Source organism: Strix aluco, chromosome 3 (assembly GCF_031877795.1).
Source record: "Strix aluco isolate bStrAlu1 chromosome 3, bStrAlu1.hap1, whole genome shotgun sequence".
In the NCBI taxonomy this organism is placed as follows: domain Eukaryota; kingdom Metazoa; phylum Chordata; class Aves; order Strigiformes; family Strigidae; genus Strix; species Strix aluco.
Window position 1 is genome coordinate 27076967 of NC_133933.1, and position 17139 is coordinate 27094105.

At 36.1% G+C, this 17139-nt stretch overlaps 1 protein-coding gene across 1 annotated transcript in view; it reads right to left on the reverse strand.

Annotated features, from left to right (window-relative positions):
- Positions 1-2222: 2222 nt before the first annotated feature.
- Positions 2223-17139, reverse strand: part of SPATA17 (spermatogenesis associated 17) — a 92474-nt gene continuing 77557 nt past the window's right edge. Inside the window, exon 10 of the mRNA XM_074820631.1 lies at positions 2223-2367. Coding sequence (XP_074676732.1) covers positions 2287-2367 — 81 coding nt within the window. The 3' untranslated portion in view covers positions 2223-2286. The remainder of the gene's footprint in view (positions 2368-17139) is intronic.

Genomic DNA, 17139 nt, shown 5'->3' on the forward strand with positions numbered 1-17139 from the left:
TCTTGTAGGCCATGCTCACAAAGGTTCTTGGACTGTGCAGCATCTGGGTGGGAGTTAAAACTAAAAATATCTCAAGATGCAACTAAAGTTTCAAAGATTGATATGCTTTTACATTTAAAAATATATTCAAGCTAATCCTCTGTTACCTCTCTCCATGTGTTTACATGCAGTTTAAGAGAGTAATAAAAATAATAAGTCTTTACATAATGGAAGAATTGGTAAAGGTCCCACTAGAATAATTATCAAATGGTTTGTATAAATGTACTAAATAAGTGCTGAATGTACTTAATGAGAAATGAAAGGATTCTGGGATTATAGTGTGGCCACACTAAATAACTTGGATGTTATATGCCCATGAATGACATATATTCTGTGTGAACTCCAGTTAAATAAAAGTATTGGGTTTCCTGTGAAATATTATTGGCAAAAGAATCCCAAACCCCAAACCTGGCAGGTAATATGGTTGCTACTTTATTAATTTTGTGGATGTTTATTTATCTAATAAAATGAACAGACCTGCTTTTTTGTAAGAAGGTTTCTGGCAAGTAGCTAGCTGCTTAGAAATGGAAAAGTTGGGTGTTTGTTTTTTTTTTTTTACTTAAGAGGAGGAAAAGTGTGTGTGTGTCAATTAAAATTAGAAGTGTTGGTTTTAATCTCCTTCTGTGCTCCAGTTCCTTAGCTATGAGCACTAACTGCCATTGCAGTACAGGCTGCATGGTAGGCTTTGTTTTGTCCTGGGGTCAGATACTGAAAGGAAGAAAGAGAAGGAAAGATTAATATGATAAAGGCATTGCCATTTCTAATCGGACTGATGGGAAACTGTGGTATGAAGTTAAAGAGGCAACACAGGGTGAATTACTGTGATGAACTACCTTAAAGCTGAAGCAATCAAAGAGATAGCTCTCACATATAAAAATTACTGTGGCATCTTTATTCATCAACAGTTTTGCACAAGTGTCTCATGTTCAATCCCTTCCATGAACAACTGAAGCACTCTGATACATTTGATCAGATTAAATCTTATCAGGGAGACTTAGCTACTGATGTGGCTGCTTCTCACTTCCCAGAGTTAATTTCTTGTTGCCATGCAGAAGAATAAACTTTTCAAAGCTTGAAAACGACAAACTCCAAAAAATAACAACAGTACAGCCCAGTGCCTGCACTTGTAACCTCCTGTAATGGAATTGAAAGTGCTTTTACTCTTGTGTATGATAGCAGTAAAACTTTTTCACATAGGCTGACAGCTGAAAACCTGCAGAAGTGAAATTTGTGACCCGTAGTTAAGAAAGTATTCATACAAACACACATCTCACGGAGGTTTTCTGCACAATTGTAGGGGACAAAAGAATCACATAACAAAATTCAGTAATGAAAAGCCTACCACTGAGTAACAGACAAACAGATATAATTGATTCTAATATAGTCAAATGATACGAAAAATCAAACATGGTATCTTAGAGAATTCAGCATAAAACTCCTGTAAAAATTCACTCACATGATTTTAAGAATTCACTTAGAATTTGCTCTTTAAGAAATGCTGATCTTCCCACGATGCTGGGCTCTGAAGGTACTCAATATTTTGCAGGATTGCATGCTAGTGAACACAGCAGACTATCAGTTTTGTGTGATCAAATGTGTTCTTCTCTGCCAAGCATCACATGATTATGTACCCACATACTAGTCTGCTTAACACAGGACTAAGAATAAATACACAGCTGTATCACCCACAGAAGAGCTAAAAGGATTTAAAATAATATCACCTATGTAAATAGCCTATCCTGTCCTTCCAAAGAGATGGATCAGTATCCAAAAAAGATGCATACTAACACTGTAAATGATGAACAATAATAACCAAATAGTTATAGTTGGGAGAAAAAAACAACAGAAGTAATTTTTAAACTTTATTTCTTTCTTTGGTGATAACCTCACCTACAAACCTGTAATAAATACAATGTGATTCCAAGTCTTTTACATGATTACTCTGGTTTTGTATCCTAAAGTATTTACATTAAATAAAAAATACCAGTTTCAGAAATAATTTTCCTAAGATAATACTTTTTTTTTTTTTTGCAAAACCACAAAAAAAATATTTTTTGATAAATCTTGGAAACTGTATTGCTTAAAGACCAAGCAAAATCATTTTATACTACTTACTTCAGACATAGTATATCACTTTACAGAAAGAGTACTTTATGGGACATTCAGTCAACATACTGCTGTGCATTTGTTGAAATACATTTATTGAGTACTTATCAGGTGTCCTATATTGTGTAGTTTACAGGACAATTACACTATTTGCCCAGCTCTGGAATAAGTTTTTCCAAACTTTTCGAAGAGAACAATTGGTGGTAACACTGTCTGAAAGTCCTAAAGAAATGAGAGACAAAAAAAGTGTTAAGTTTGGCTTTCATAGTTTTAACTTTTTTTTTAAAGTATTTTAGAGATCTAAATATTGTCTTCTAGTTACATTTCATCATATAAGCTAGAATGCATATTATGCAAAATAATATATATGAAACATACATTTTTACATTATATGTACATTACTTTGAAGAAGAGCACAAGAATTGATTGATTTAATTGAAAGCAAATATGTATTTCAAAGTCTAAGTAACTATAGGCACTACAGAAATTCCCTGCTCCAAGAAATAGATTTTCTAATCTTTTTCAAATCACAGTATACAAAATTGTATTCTCCTCCCTGGCAACCAGGTAGGTTAAAGACAGCAAGGCATCCTTGCAATATTTTAACTTTTCTACCTTGTTTAACATTAAAACATGGATATTAAACTAACTCCATGAGAAATAGTAAAAAAATGAATATATATTAAATATGTATTAGTGGCAACAAATTGATGACAAGTTCTGATAGAAAAAATACAAGCAGGATGATTCCTGAACACATTTTTTCCAGGAAAAGGTTTTGGTTATTACATTCAAATTTTTAAAATGCAAATGCTTACAAATCTAAATTGAATAAGAGAAACTCAGGTGAACCTGTGCCCTAAGAGTACAATGGAAATACAGCAAACAAACAAGAAACTAAAATATGTTAAGTATTCTAAACAGTATTTTTGTTTAGCTACTTACTAATAAATGCTCATGGCAAATGATTAGCAAGTCCACAGTGTTTAAAATCAAGGTTTTAATGCATTCTTAAGAAAATTATTTTCTTTGACCTTGAAATATTGGAACTAGTATCAGTAATACAAAATATTTGTTTTGCTTTAAAATTGTTTACACTTTCCGAAAGTAACATGACACAGATGAATTACCAGCTTTCCAGAATTTGATGATTAATTTTTAAGAAATAAGTTGGTCTGAACACTTTCTAATGTTTCGTATTGTCAGAGTGATGCTCTGTGAAAGTGCACGGAAATTCAATGTCTTCATAAAATGTCTGAGGCCATGAGTGAACGAAAGCTGAAATTTTTACTTTTTTGACACATTTTAGAATTGGAAAGGTTTGATTTTATCTTAAAAACAGAATGAAAACTACTTTTTTAAATTCTGAAAAATGACATGAAGCAGAAGTATCATTCCCTGGATAATTTAGACTTAGCTGCTTCACAGAACACAGTTCAGCTGAATCTCCATAAACTGGCAGAGCAACTACAACTGCTGGTAAGCTTCATGCAAACACTGACATGGCCCATCTGAGTTTCATCTGCACTGCATAATGCCAAACTGTGACCATATCGTTTCTTACATCTCATACTTAAAGTCATTTGATATGATTCCTCCAACATTCTGGTGCATAAATCTTAAAATAGCAAGATAGACATACACATTCAAAATTAAATATTCCCTGTGTGCGGTTAAAGTGAGTACTACCCCATTCTTAACTGTTCACAAGGTTTAATTTTTAATGTTTCTCTATGTCTCATACCACACAATTTCCTACCCAAGAGAAACAGCCTATTTGCATATTTTAATATTGTACTTTAAGAATGGCATACTATTTTAATTTTCATTGTGTGTTTGGCATCACAAACACCTTCTTACTGTAGGAAAAGTTGTCCATATAATTATTATAATAAATATTATTATAACTCCAGCATAACTGCAAATAGTTTCCTTATAAAGTGAAGCTAGTTATATTTAATTCAGTAAATTCACCAGGCTAATATTGTTCATAGGAGTGGGAAAAAAACCCAGCTCTGGCTGCCGAGAAAGCAAACAGATAATACAGCTATAATTTAGAATTAAGCAGTAATTCAGAGCAGAATGCAGTATCCTTTTTTTTTTTTTTTAATAGGAAGTACATGTTTAAGGATAGTTAGGTACAGTTTAACAAAAAAAGCAGCAAACTCAGGGTGAGACAGGGAAACCAGTAAAAGGTGTACACCCCCCACATCAGGATAAAATCAGGAATAGTAAGTCTGAGCACTGAAGAAGTCTTCATTTGCTGGAGCAGACGGCTTTTGCTATTAGGATGCCTGGCCATACAAAAACAATTGGCTGCCAAAATTAGCTCCTTGGGACGATTTAGGAGCCTTTGAAGTGAACAGTTTTTTGAGCTGGAACTAAGCCCAGGTCCAGCTTCAAACTCAAATCAAAATGACAAAGAGGAAATTTTCTCTGCCACACGCCCCCTCAGTGTAAGATTACTTTGGGTTGGCAGCTGTACTGTTTATCTTGTTATTTAAAGCTATTTCACTAGATACTCACAACTGAGCATTTAAACAACTGGCTCTGATTATGACGACAGCAGTTATGTTTGACCACATTTAGGAAACATCACAGAGTCTGATGGATAAACAGAAGTGTGGCTGGCTTTACAGTTAGACTAATTAAAGAAGTTTAGAATGTATACTAGATAAATTTTGCACAGTATGCATATAAAATATAAATATCTTTTTAGGAAAAGAACCCCAGCCATTTCTGTATTTGAAGATAGAGATTTTAATCAGGTTTTAACAGTGAGAAAGTAAGGCCTGAAAATACCACTTGGCCTTGCAAGATCTACCTCACAGCACTGAAGAGAGTCTATCCCACTGTATCATTGTAGCAGCATAAAGGGAAGGGAATTGGAAGCCAAGTTCTCATGTCTATCTATTTTGATGGTGAAATGTAGGTTCAAATCATGCAGTGAAGCATTGCAATGCACTGCTGGTTGATTCTAGTAGACTGCCAGGATCATCTTGAGTTTAAACTGAGTGCTACATAGCATAGAAGTTATGAAGTTACGCTGACAATACTTTTTAAGCTGCAAGAACAAAAGTTGTAAGTGGAGAAAAACAGGCTTCTTCAAAATTATTTTCACTGTCAGTCCCCCACTGTTGGTGGCTGGAATTATTTAGCTTACAAATATGATTTCCCAGATACTGGCAAGATTGACCCAACAGTTTTACAGTCTCAGGATCATAGGAGCATAGAGCTGAGCGTTACGGAATTTTTCCACAATACATTCTTAAATCATGCCATATAATTCTCAGCAACAGAGACCTGTAATTCTCAGGTCCAAGAACTATTTTAAATTCCCAAATGAAGTTAATGTAACACTTCCTTTTTAAATTTGTCAAGCTTTGACTCCTTTCACTCTAGTAAATCATAAGTGACTCAAGTTCAACTGACAGCTTAACAAGACCTACAGACCCTTTCAAGATATCTGACACCATTTCCCACAGCATTCTCCTGGTGAAACTGGCTGCTCGTGGCTTGGATGGGCACACGCTTTGCTGGGTGAAAAACTGGCTGGATGGCCGGGCCCAAAGAGTTGTGGTGAACGGAGTTAAATCCAGTTGACGGCCAGTCATGAGTGGTGTCCCCCAGGGCTCGGTTTTGGGGCCACTCCTGTTTAACATCTTTATTGATGATCTAGACCAGGGGATCAAGTGCACCCTCAGTAAGTTTGCAGACGATACCAAGTTGGTGGGAGTGTTGATCTGCTCAGGGGTAGGGAGGCTCTGCAGAGAGATCTGGACAGGCTGGAGCGATGGGCTAAGGCCAACTGTATGAGCTTCAATAAGGCCAAATGCGGGTGCTGCACTTGGGCCACAACAACCCCCAGCAGCGCTACAGGCCTGGGGAGGAGTGGCTGGAGAGCTGCCAGTCAGAGAGGGACCTGGGGGTGTTGATTGACAGCCGGCTGAACATGAGCCAGCAGTGTGCCCAGGTGGCCAAGAAGGCCAATGGCATCCTGGCTTGTATCAGAAATAGCGTGGCCAGCAGGGACAGGGAAGTGATCTTACCCCTGTACTCGGCACTGGTGAGGCCACACCTCGATGACTGTGTTCAGTTTTGGGCCCCTCACTACAAAAAGGACATTGAATTACTCGAGCGTGTCCAGAGAAGGGCAACGAAGCTTATGAAGAGTCTGGAGCACAGGTCTGATGGGGAGCAGCTGAGGGAACTGGGGTTGTTCAGTCTGGAGAAGAGGAGGGTGAGGGGAGACCTCATCGCCCTCTACAACTACCTGAAAGGAGGTTGCAGAAAGCTGGGGATGAGTCTCTTTAACCAAGTAATAAGCCATAGGACAAGTGGGAATGGCCTCAAGTTGCGCCAGGGAAGGTTTAGACTGGATATTAGGAAGCATTTCTTTACAGAACGGGTTGTTAGGTGTTGGAATGGGCTGCCCAAGGAGGTGGTGGAGTCCCCATCCCTGGAGGTTTTTAAGAGTAGGGCTGACATAGCACTGAGGGATATGGTGTAGTTGGGAACAGTCAGTGTTAGGTTAATGGTTGGACTAGGTGATCTTCAAGGTCTTTTCCAACCTTGATGATTCTGTGATTCTGTGACTACTTGACTGTCATGTGTGTTCATCAGATCTAAACAATGGCATCAAAAATGGCGACATAAGCCACCAAAAGATTTATCTCAATCAACACACATATCATAGATTAGACTTGCCAAATGCTCACATAGTTTACCTTTGGAATGTTATTATTAAAGCAAATTCTAAAGAGATTTTACATCTGAGTATGCAGATATACATAAATACAGACCACGTACAAATAACATTGGCAAACCAACAAGACCTTGTAGACCTACGTATCAGCTTGAAGGGCTTTGAAAATGCATCCCTTCATATTCTAGTGATGAATTTGCACTAACAGGGTTTCTTTCCAAACAATTTTGAGAGTACTGTACTGTTTCCTGTAATATAAAAATGCACTTTGGAATGAGATAGGAATTACAATTAAGTATCTTCAAAATTTAATGAAGTAGAAAGCTGCTTCAGACCAAAGCAAGAACAGGCAAACAGCAGTAGCATATCTACTCACAGATTTTAAGGCCAGAAAGTACCATTATGACAATTTATTCTCAGCTCCTGCTTACAGACTTTGGGTAATTTCCTATAGCAAATCTATCAAGTCCATAATAATTATGAAGCTGTTAAGCATGTAAAAAACTTGGAACAATTAGCTTACAATAAACTTATGATACTTGATTTATAGCTTTGCACAGTCTTTCTCTGTAATGACAAAATTTCATTTTGTTGCATAAATAGATTTGGTTGCATAAATGGAGATCAAAGTTGCATTAGATTGTATGAATGCAGATTTCCTTCATAGGTTAGGAGAAGTAGCATGTGAAGATGTTTCGAAGATAAATTGTATATCCTCTCTAATGAAAAGTATTCTACCCATAATAGTGATTCAGAGCACTGAGTCCTCTTCTGAGCCAATTTAATACTGAAGACACTGTATAATTGCATGATGTCAGCCATGACACCATGTGCTATGCTAAAGGTAAACTGATCCATGAAAGCTTTGGATCTCAGAAAAACTTTTTTGTAGTGCTGGAATTATATCTGTTGATGGTATAGAGACCTATAACTGTAGATATATTCTGTTAAGAATCAATGGAAGGAGTAACTGAAAAGTGGGCACAGCTGCTAGAATCCTAATTCTACCCTCATGCTGCTGAATAGTAAAAACAGGGAACAAAATCCACAGGTACACATCTAGACTTTAGAGGATGCAATGGGAAATTCTGCATAAAAGTCCACGCAGTAGTTATGTCCCTAGTTTAGGGTAAGCCCACTGAGCAATCTTGCTTTCTCCACAAAGCTGGGACACAGCTCATGTGCACACCTCATTTGAAAACCAGGCAGTACTGCCAAGTGCCACTGTACAGCCATAGTCCACAACCCCCTCTGTTTAATACTAAGTGGTCATATTTAAGTATTCCCTATGATCCAAATGCTTGTAATAGTAAAATTAGAGTTTTAAAATGAGCTGTCAGAGTAAGCCTCCTGACCTACATTAATAGCCATGGAGGTCTCTAACAAGGAAGCAAACCAGAAATGGCAAGCGGTTATACAAGTAAAATGTTGATCCAGCTAACTTTTATTCTTAGCAAATTTATCAATACTGGTTAACAATACTTCCAACTAGTACAGGGCCTTCTGACATGACAAAATAAGTGTAACAACCCATTCTGTCAATACAACACAAATGTCATTTCAAGTGCTCAAAACCCACTAAGCTACCCTAAAAAAGATTGATTTATCTGCTCCAGTGTTTCTTTGGGGCAAACTTTTCTCACAACTGAAACCAATTAGTGGGCCTGGCACTTGTAGTGCAGAATGTAGGTCAGCATCAAGTAATAAAAAAGTATTGACTTTTCTCTGTCTGTAAGCAGCATGAAAGGGGTGCCATGGCCTTGTCGTATATGAAAAGAGCTCCATTAATTTCACTTATTTCAACCAGGGCTGTCAAATACTAATGCTTCTATTGCACTTTTCACACAAAGTACATTGACACCAATCCTGGCCTCAGTGAAACAAGTTTACAATATTTCAGTCAGTGAAAGGGGTACTATAATTTTTAATTCCCTGTTGTACATTTAGTCTCTTTAAGCAGCACTGCTCATAAGACCTATTGAAAAATATAAGCTGGGACATTAATAATGGCTATACACTTTTCCCCATGGGCAACAGAACCTATTTCTTGGGCATACCTTCAACAGCTAATTAGCCATAAAGTTCAGGACACAGTTGTTTGGCATAACTCTGTTTTTGTGGCTGGTGGGCACAGACTGCCAATTTTGCTTTCTGCTGTGGAGAAATATCCAAAAATGGGGAATAGGTCTTCTGTGACTTAAGGCTATAAAATTGAAAAGCTAATGTGTTAACCAATTGGGTCAACTAGCCCCTTCAAATAAGAGATAATAACAAAAGCCTGGATCATGCCTTAGGGACTGGATCTCATTGAGTCAGTGCAGAGGTATTGACTTCCAGGGAAAAGCATGTCTAATCGGAGTTCCCTGCACTACAGTGGGCAAGTGACCACTGCTGTGATGAAGGAGATAGAGTTACCCTTTCCCTATTCAGCTTGCCAGCGCAATACAGAGGAGAAGAACAAGGAGCCATCATCTACCTCCTTCTAGGGCTGTCTACTACTACTACCAATTCTAAATCCTCTAAATTTTGTTCTTTTGGGTAAGTGCAATGAAAAAACCTGTGCTTCCATGAAGACTTCATGATTTTCTCCATATTGTGGATTGACACGGTAGTGATCAAACTGACCCAAAATGTTATGATCACGTTTCCCACTATTTCCCTCCTAAATTGCCAGATTTTTTTTTTTTTTGCAAGTTTATGGTTCTTCTTGACAAGCTTGAGGGCTCTGAGTGTGACATCTAAGTCATTCGCTAATTACCTCCTGCAAATCCAAACATCATCAACAATAAAACTCTTTGTTTTAAAAAGACTGTGTGAATATGGTAGAAAGCAATTTTCTACTTGCTTTAATGACTTTCTAAGTGCAAGTCTTACCCTTTGAATCAGCTTGCTATTAGATCTTAAAATAAAATGATATTGTATAGCCATCATAAAAAGCAACTTTATAACCTTCTGTGTTACACTTACATCAGGCAAGTTTCTTCTACTTCTTGGTTTTAGTCTTTTATTGACATTATGATAATGTGTTGTAAAAAACAAATCAGGAAATTATGTTCACAGTAGGAAATCTAACAACATTATTTTAATATCCTATCTTCCAAGCAGAAAAAGAAAATATTAATTGCTATTTATGTAATAAACATTTCATTATTATTACACTTAAATTTTCATGGAGATTTACAACTATCACTGACTTTTACACATTTCATCTTTTGAAAATACAAATAAGTAAACCAAACTCAAACAGTGCTTACTAAAAATTACAAAAGGTTTCTAATTATGGTTCATGCATTTGAAAAACCACTGATCTGATAATCGCATCGATTTAGATACTTCCTGCATGATGTGTTCAGTACAAGCAGCACAGTAGTGTGTGCTCCTCTGTGACAGCCTAACATGGAAATTATAACTCTATTCCTCCCTTTCTCTAATATTCTAAGAAGGAAGTGTTCTGCTACTAAATCTGTGCTCACTGAAGTTTGCTTTCTTAGCTCAGCAGCTAAGCTGTGCTAATTTGTGCTTTGGAGATAACTGGCTAACAAAAGTCAAGTTCTAAAACTCCTTGTCCTCATCTGTGCAAGGTAGGAGAGGATGTGTTCTAGCCTTTAACAGAGCCTGCTTCTGTGTGGTTAGAAGCAATTTGGACAAAGGAAAAAAAGGATATTCCACTGTACCCTTCTACAGTTGCACAAATTAAGCTATGACATGACAGAAAATAAAAATACTTTTGAGAATGCAATAGTTTGAGCCATTGTACAAGGAAAGCACAAATATTTCTAAATGAATAAGATATTTTGCAATAGCTGTGTTCATTAAGGATTACAAATGTGTCAACCTTTACAGTGCTTTCTCACAAGCAAAGGCAAATTATCTCTCAGCTTTGACGGAAGTTTTGTGCAAGGAAGGACAAAGGAAAAAAGGGGAAGGATTTGGTCCAGTGAATTACTTTTTCTCATAAGTATTGCATCTCTAAAATTAACCTGGGATATGAAACTAGCCTGTCCTTTTTGTCATGTGTAATATAACTAGCAATGAAGATTTGTGGTCCAAATTTGCATTTGTTACATTTACTTAGTACCCTGCAGTCATTGTGGTTGCCCAAGGGGAAGGAAGGGTGGAATTCCCAGCTGTACCCTGTAAGTTCATTTATTCCATTTATTGATGATCTGCAAGCCAGACACTGTCTGGTCCTTCCTCCCAAACATGTACTAGCTTTGCAATGTTTTAAAAATAAATATATTCTCCTTTATAAATAGCTGCTCAGATAATGAATTTATTTATGTGTATAAAGTTAATCTACTGAAGAAGAATAAATCACCTTTATGTAGACACTTTTCAGGTACTTTTAGACATATTCAGAGCCAGTATCAATATTAAAAGTATAGCTTGCCACACAGAAAGTGACAATGCATGCTGTACCATATTTCAGTCAATGTTCATGTTATGAAACATCACCCAAATTCTGTTCTGAATGCCTGTATTTGAACCAAAATTGCCAAAGATAATATTCTATTTTTTCAACTAATGTAGCCTTTTCTTACAAGTAAATTAAGAAACCAATGTGTATTTCTCCACAAGCTATTTCATACTTGGATACTCTTGAACTTTACTGAATCTGGGCTAAAACAGAAATGTGCAGTTGAAATAGTTCAGTAGGTATTCAGAATCCCAAGAGGTATTTATTTGTTATTGTCATGCAAATGTCTACTTCTTGCAGGGTATTTTAACTAAATATTTTTGAAGAAAGGAGTAGATGTTCATCCTTATTTAAGATGTATATATACACACTGAAAACACTGATGAGTGATACATAACACTTTTATGAAGTTATTAACTCTGAGTTGGGTCTATGCCTAACACTACATTCCTCCGTACAGAAAAATATAGAGTCTTAAAAACATCTGATGAAAAAGTAAAGGACATATTTTTATCATAGTGCTTGCACTTTTAAACCAACTCCTTGTCCTGTCCATCACACACACACTGCTAGCAACAGGACTTGTATTAGCAAATAATGCACTTAGGGATAAGTATCTTGACTTATGCCATTTATAAGCTGCCCCTTTCATTGTCTAATCTGTTCAACCACAACATTCTCCTTCCAGCTGAAAATAAGCTATTGCCAAGTGTTGACTGCCAAGACAAACTCAGAACCACTTTCAACCTGATGGACTAAAGCCAGAAAACATTTAACCTGCCAAGATCAAGTTGCATCTCTAACTTGCCAAAATCATGCCACTAGGAGTTAAGGAGGAAAAATTCTGAGTTGGAATTCCCAAGTGAAAATATTTTTTATCTTATCAGGTTAGGTTGTATCTGTTTGAAAAAAAGTTGCAATCATTTAGAATCGATAAAAAAAAAAAAAAAAAAAAGCACGTTGATTGCACTGTATTTGGCATATGCAGCAAAAACAGTGCTCCAATTAGATTTCATCTGGTTTGACGTTGTTCTGGATCATACTTTCAAACGTGATTGCTTTCTGTGATGAAATGACTAGATATGCAGATCAAAGGAGAACAATGGATTCTGCCTAGCTGAGATTTAACAAGGCTTTCAACACAATCTCTCAGAGAAACCTTTTAACCAAGTTGGTAAATTATAGTCTAGATGTGCAGACTAATAGATGTAATAACTGTCTGGAGTATCAGGGTAGCAATGAATGGTTTGTACTTTAGCTGGAACCTGGGTACAAATGTATTTCCTCAGGTGCTATCTTGGGATCTATCTTGTTTAATATCTTCATCAGTGACCTGAAGGTGTAGATGGAATGCACTCTCATCAAGTTCATGGACAATACCAAACTAATGGGTGCCATCGATACACTTGAGGGCTATGATGGAGAGTGATGTAGACAGGAATGGCCTGTCAGAACCTCACAACATACAGCACAGACAAATGCACCTGGTACAGACTAACCCCAGGAACAAGGCAGGCTAGAGGCCTACAGGCTGGGTAGCAGCTCTGCAGAAGAGGTCCTGGTGGTCCTGGTGGGCAACTAGCTAAACATGAGTCAGCAATGTGTCCTTGCAGTGCTGAAAGCTAAAGGGAAAAACAGCTTTCCTGTTTTGCAAATATAAACTACCTTCAGAAGAGATTGAGACGATCAGACAGGAAAAGGCCTTTCTCATTTTGCAGGCAGCTTACTTTGGAGATCAGCTAACACTAGAAAAACTACTCATCTATCCAGTGTTCACAAATGCTCTCACTAATCAACAAACTGGAAAAACAGCTCTTGATAAAACCTATTGCTATTTTTTCTGTCTGTATTTGCTCATATATGATAACATATCTTCTTTGTGTCATGATTTTCTTCATTTTTTATTGGCACTTTTTCTCTTGTGTAAATCCACCAGTTCCTTGATACAGTTCAGGAATAGCATCAGCAACACTGATTATTCACTCAGGCGCCACAGATTTGTTTTGGCATTGACATGAAGCTAGTTCTGTCAAACTGCTGCTGATTAAGAAACTTCAGGGAGAGGAACAGCTGATATTTATAGCCAAACATTATTTCAGATTCAACAGTGTTCATATAAATGAAATGGATTACACATATTAGCACAAATTTAAAAAATAGATTGCTGAACATTTCAAAAACTAAAATCATGCTGTCTTGGTTCTGATATGAATACATGTTATATATACTAAATGTAACAACTTGTGCAAACATATTCTATGGTAGTATATAAGCAAAAGTTTCTTTCATTTTTTCAGCTGGATAACTTCCAAACTAAATTCTACACTCCGTTGTCCATGTTGAGGAAAGAATTTAGCCTTAAACTTTCTTTAACATCTACGTCTTTAATGTCTATGCAGAACTTTCAATGTATAGCTGAGTACTATTATATCTATAAATGAACAGGAACTAGGAATTTTTACAATGTTTTATATGCTAATTTATTCATTGACAGTGTAGTAGCAATATAAGTTATACTGTAAAGTTTCCCATACTTCTCTGAGGACTTTGGATTTGACCTGAAGTGTTGAAATTCTTTAAATAGCAACACATTTTGGTCTTACTCCTGCCAAAGGCTTGGGCATCTGCAAAAACTACAAATCATGCCAAACTCTCTGAGTGATATATGGAGGACCACAATCCACTAGGAAATAAGCTAAGACCAACTCATTCATTTCATTTAGGTCCTTCAGTGGGATTTGAACCATCCAGCCCACAAACCATGTCTCATGAGATTGCAGTATACATCCAGCCCACAGTAATAATGATTCATATACATATATGTGTATATGCTTTATTGCTACCTTTAGCTGGATTAAAAGCAATATATCAAATTTTATATTTCTGCTTCTTTTATTAGCTTTCTAGCACTTGATCAGCTGATAGAGGTGATAATGAAATGTTTTTTTATAAACTGGAGTTTGTAAGTCCTGTCCTGAGAATGTAATATTTCAAAAAATAGCTTAAGCTTTGGGGAAAAAACCAATTACAGAAACAGCATTAAAAATGCCAAGCACTGGGCAGAAGCAATTCTGGATCAGTTTAAAAAAGTGATTGATGAAACTCTAATCTGAGCTGAAGGAACAGTTTCACGACAAGCTGTGACCATTCCACACACTTCATTAGCTGCCATAATTAGCCTGGTGTTTCAATTTGTTAGAACTGGTGGGGACAATTTTACTCAGAATGCAAACATCAAAAAACAGGGTGCCTCAGACTTCAGAAGAGGCTGATGAGAAGCTTTTCTAGTCTCTGTTAACTAAAAGATTAATTACAGCTGATGGGAGGCTGTACTCTGATTGTCACTCTGTCTATGTGCATTACTTTTAGCATTAGAAGAAAGACATGGTTGACACTATGCTGCTCAATCAAGCAGCTTCACATTAGGGTACAAAGTCTGTTAATATGCAACATTTTTATTGTTTCTCTTTTTATTTTTCTTTTTTTTTCCCCCTAAGTTTGAAACTTTCATTCCTAACAAATTATACTTTAAAAGAGCAGGGTATTCAGTTGCTAATGATAAGCGCTTACCGCTTATCCTGTCGTTCCTTCATGCAACTACAGGTGAGAGATCCTAACATGTCTCAAAGCTACTGGCTAGAAATATTATTAGTTCCTGTTATCACAGTCAAAAAGTAAATTCCTACTCAAATAGTCTCATTTCGGAAAACAAAAAAAAATACAGTTGTGAAACAGACACTGTGTACATCACAGCCTTTATATCTTATCCCCTTTACTTTAGGTGCTGTTACCTCTGTACAGTAACTCATCAAAGCTTGTAAGGTTATTCAAATGGAAGTGAAGTCTGAATTTGAAGTGCAAAGGTTATTCCTGATTAATTCCATAACTCTCATTGTAGAATATTAACACATGTTTATACACCTACCCATAAATAAATCCTTATGTGGATATGCCTTTCATTTTCCCTACATATTTTATGGTGATATCAACAAAAATTATAAAATAAGAAAGAATATAGTTTCTTATCTCTATCATGGTGGAATATCCTTTTAACCTGAGTTTATAAAGGGCATGTTGAAATCAGCTCTTCATTGCATTAAATGAATAAACACTGAAGTGTATTCCAAAGTGAATATCGTATTACTATTTAAAATGGAGCAAACAAGTTCACAGTTGATTCATTATATAAATTTTAAGGAAAGAAGCAGTAGCTACTTACATCAAACCATTAAGACAACAAGCAGTATGCATTACTTACAGTCTCTCATTGATTCTAGTGTAAGTGAACAAAGCTATCTTTTACTGTGATTTTTTCTTATTCAGGGTATGTAGATTACTCTAAAATCCATTTTACTGCACTGAAGTCCTACTGTTCTAAGAATAATATACTCTTGCTCTCTGGAGACATCATCAAAACAACAAGAACTTGCAGTCTTTCATCTTGGGCATATACTTGCCATAACCTCTTAGAATCCATCCAGGTATTAGTAACATTACAGATTATACAACTGTTCAATCATAATGGGTCAGTGTGATAAAATATGTCATTCAGGCATCAGTTTAAAAAGCAACATTCTGTAGTCCTAAGTACATCTGTTGCAAGAAGTCACCAGAATATGTGCTTCTGATCTTAGTCTTCAATTTGCAAACTCACCAGCAACATGCATTTAAAGATGAGATTAAAAAACTGTTTATTTTTCTGTGAAAATGGGTAACACCAATTTTCCTAGAACATTCTTTCTAAATAGCATTTGTCTACATATTGATTATATTCATTATGGGCCAGATCCTTATCTGATGCAAATTAGCCTAGCTCTATGGATATATCTCATCACACTAGGCTCTGAGGATCAGTTCTCATACCTGCATTTTTCAACAGTTACATGGACCATGTAATACTTAGAGGATTGTGAAAAGCTTTCTGTTACTTTCATTTCAACTCTATTTAACCAGCACAAGCAAGGTCTAGGTGAGTATTATCAAATAATAAGTAGCTTGCTTTTGCAGATATGTTCCACAAAGAATTTTAAGTGACTCCAAAAATAGCCTTTTTAATTCAATATTGTAGTAAATTGAATTGAATTGAAATACATTATGTTTGCTAGATATATAAACAAATCTACTTAATTCCAAGAATGCTGAACAACCCATCCATAGCGTCATCAAAAGGCAAGGCCAAGCACTTCCCAGTTTAGTGTGAGGATTTTCAGTTCCAACAAACAAAATAATACCCAAATAGTGAACACCTGAACACAACATAAACAAATTAGGTGTAACTTCAGACTTTACCATTACCACCTCAACTGATTATTTTTTTGTATTAAAAGCTCTGCCACAAGTTACTGTAATGTACTCTAAGCATGTACTGAAGGAATTGTTCAAGATACTCTATTTCTAAAGTGTTTCTGATTAAACAAGAGGCTTTAAAATGTTTAAGCAATGTGTACAATAAGAATTATTTAGGAAGTTAAAACATACATATACTTCCCTCAAAGAAATATTGGTTCAAGTTAGCTCTTACTAAAAAGCAAGATTTTCTTTTATGCCACAAACATACAAGTTGCATTATTAAATGAGGAAGGTAGGCAAAGCAAGACATTTATCATCCAACAGACAAATGACACAGGATTGGTAGTTAGACAGTATAATAAGTACCATCTAATTTTCTCTTACGAATCAATTTATTCTTCAAAGCCTTGGATCATCATCAAGGGACTGCATTTTCCCATTGAGAAATTACAGAACTGAAAATCAGGTTTTATAAAATATTCAACTAGTTGCTGACAAAACCTTACAAATAACCACTAGAACGGATTTGATTAGAAGAGTGGTGACACTATCTTTTCTTATGCAAATAACTGAATGGTTTGGC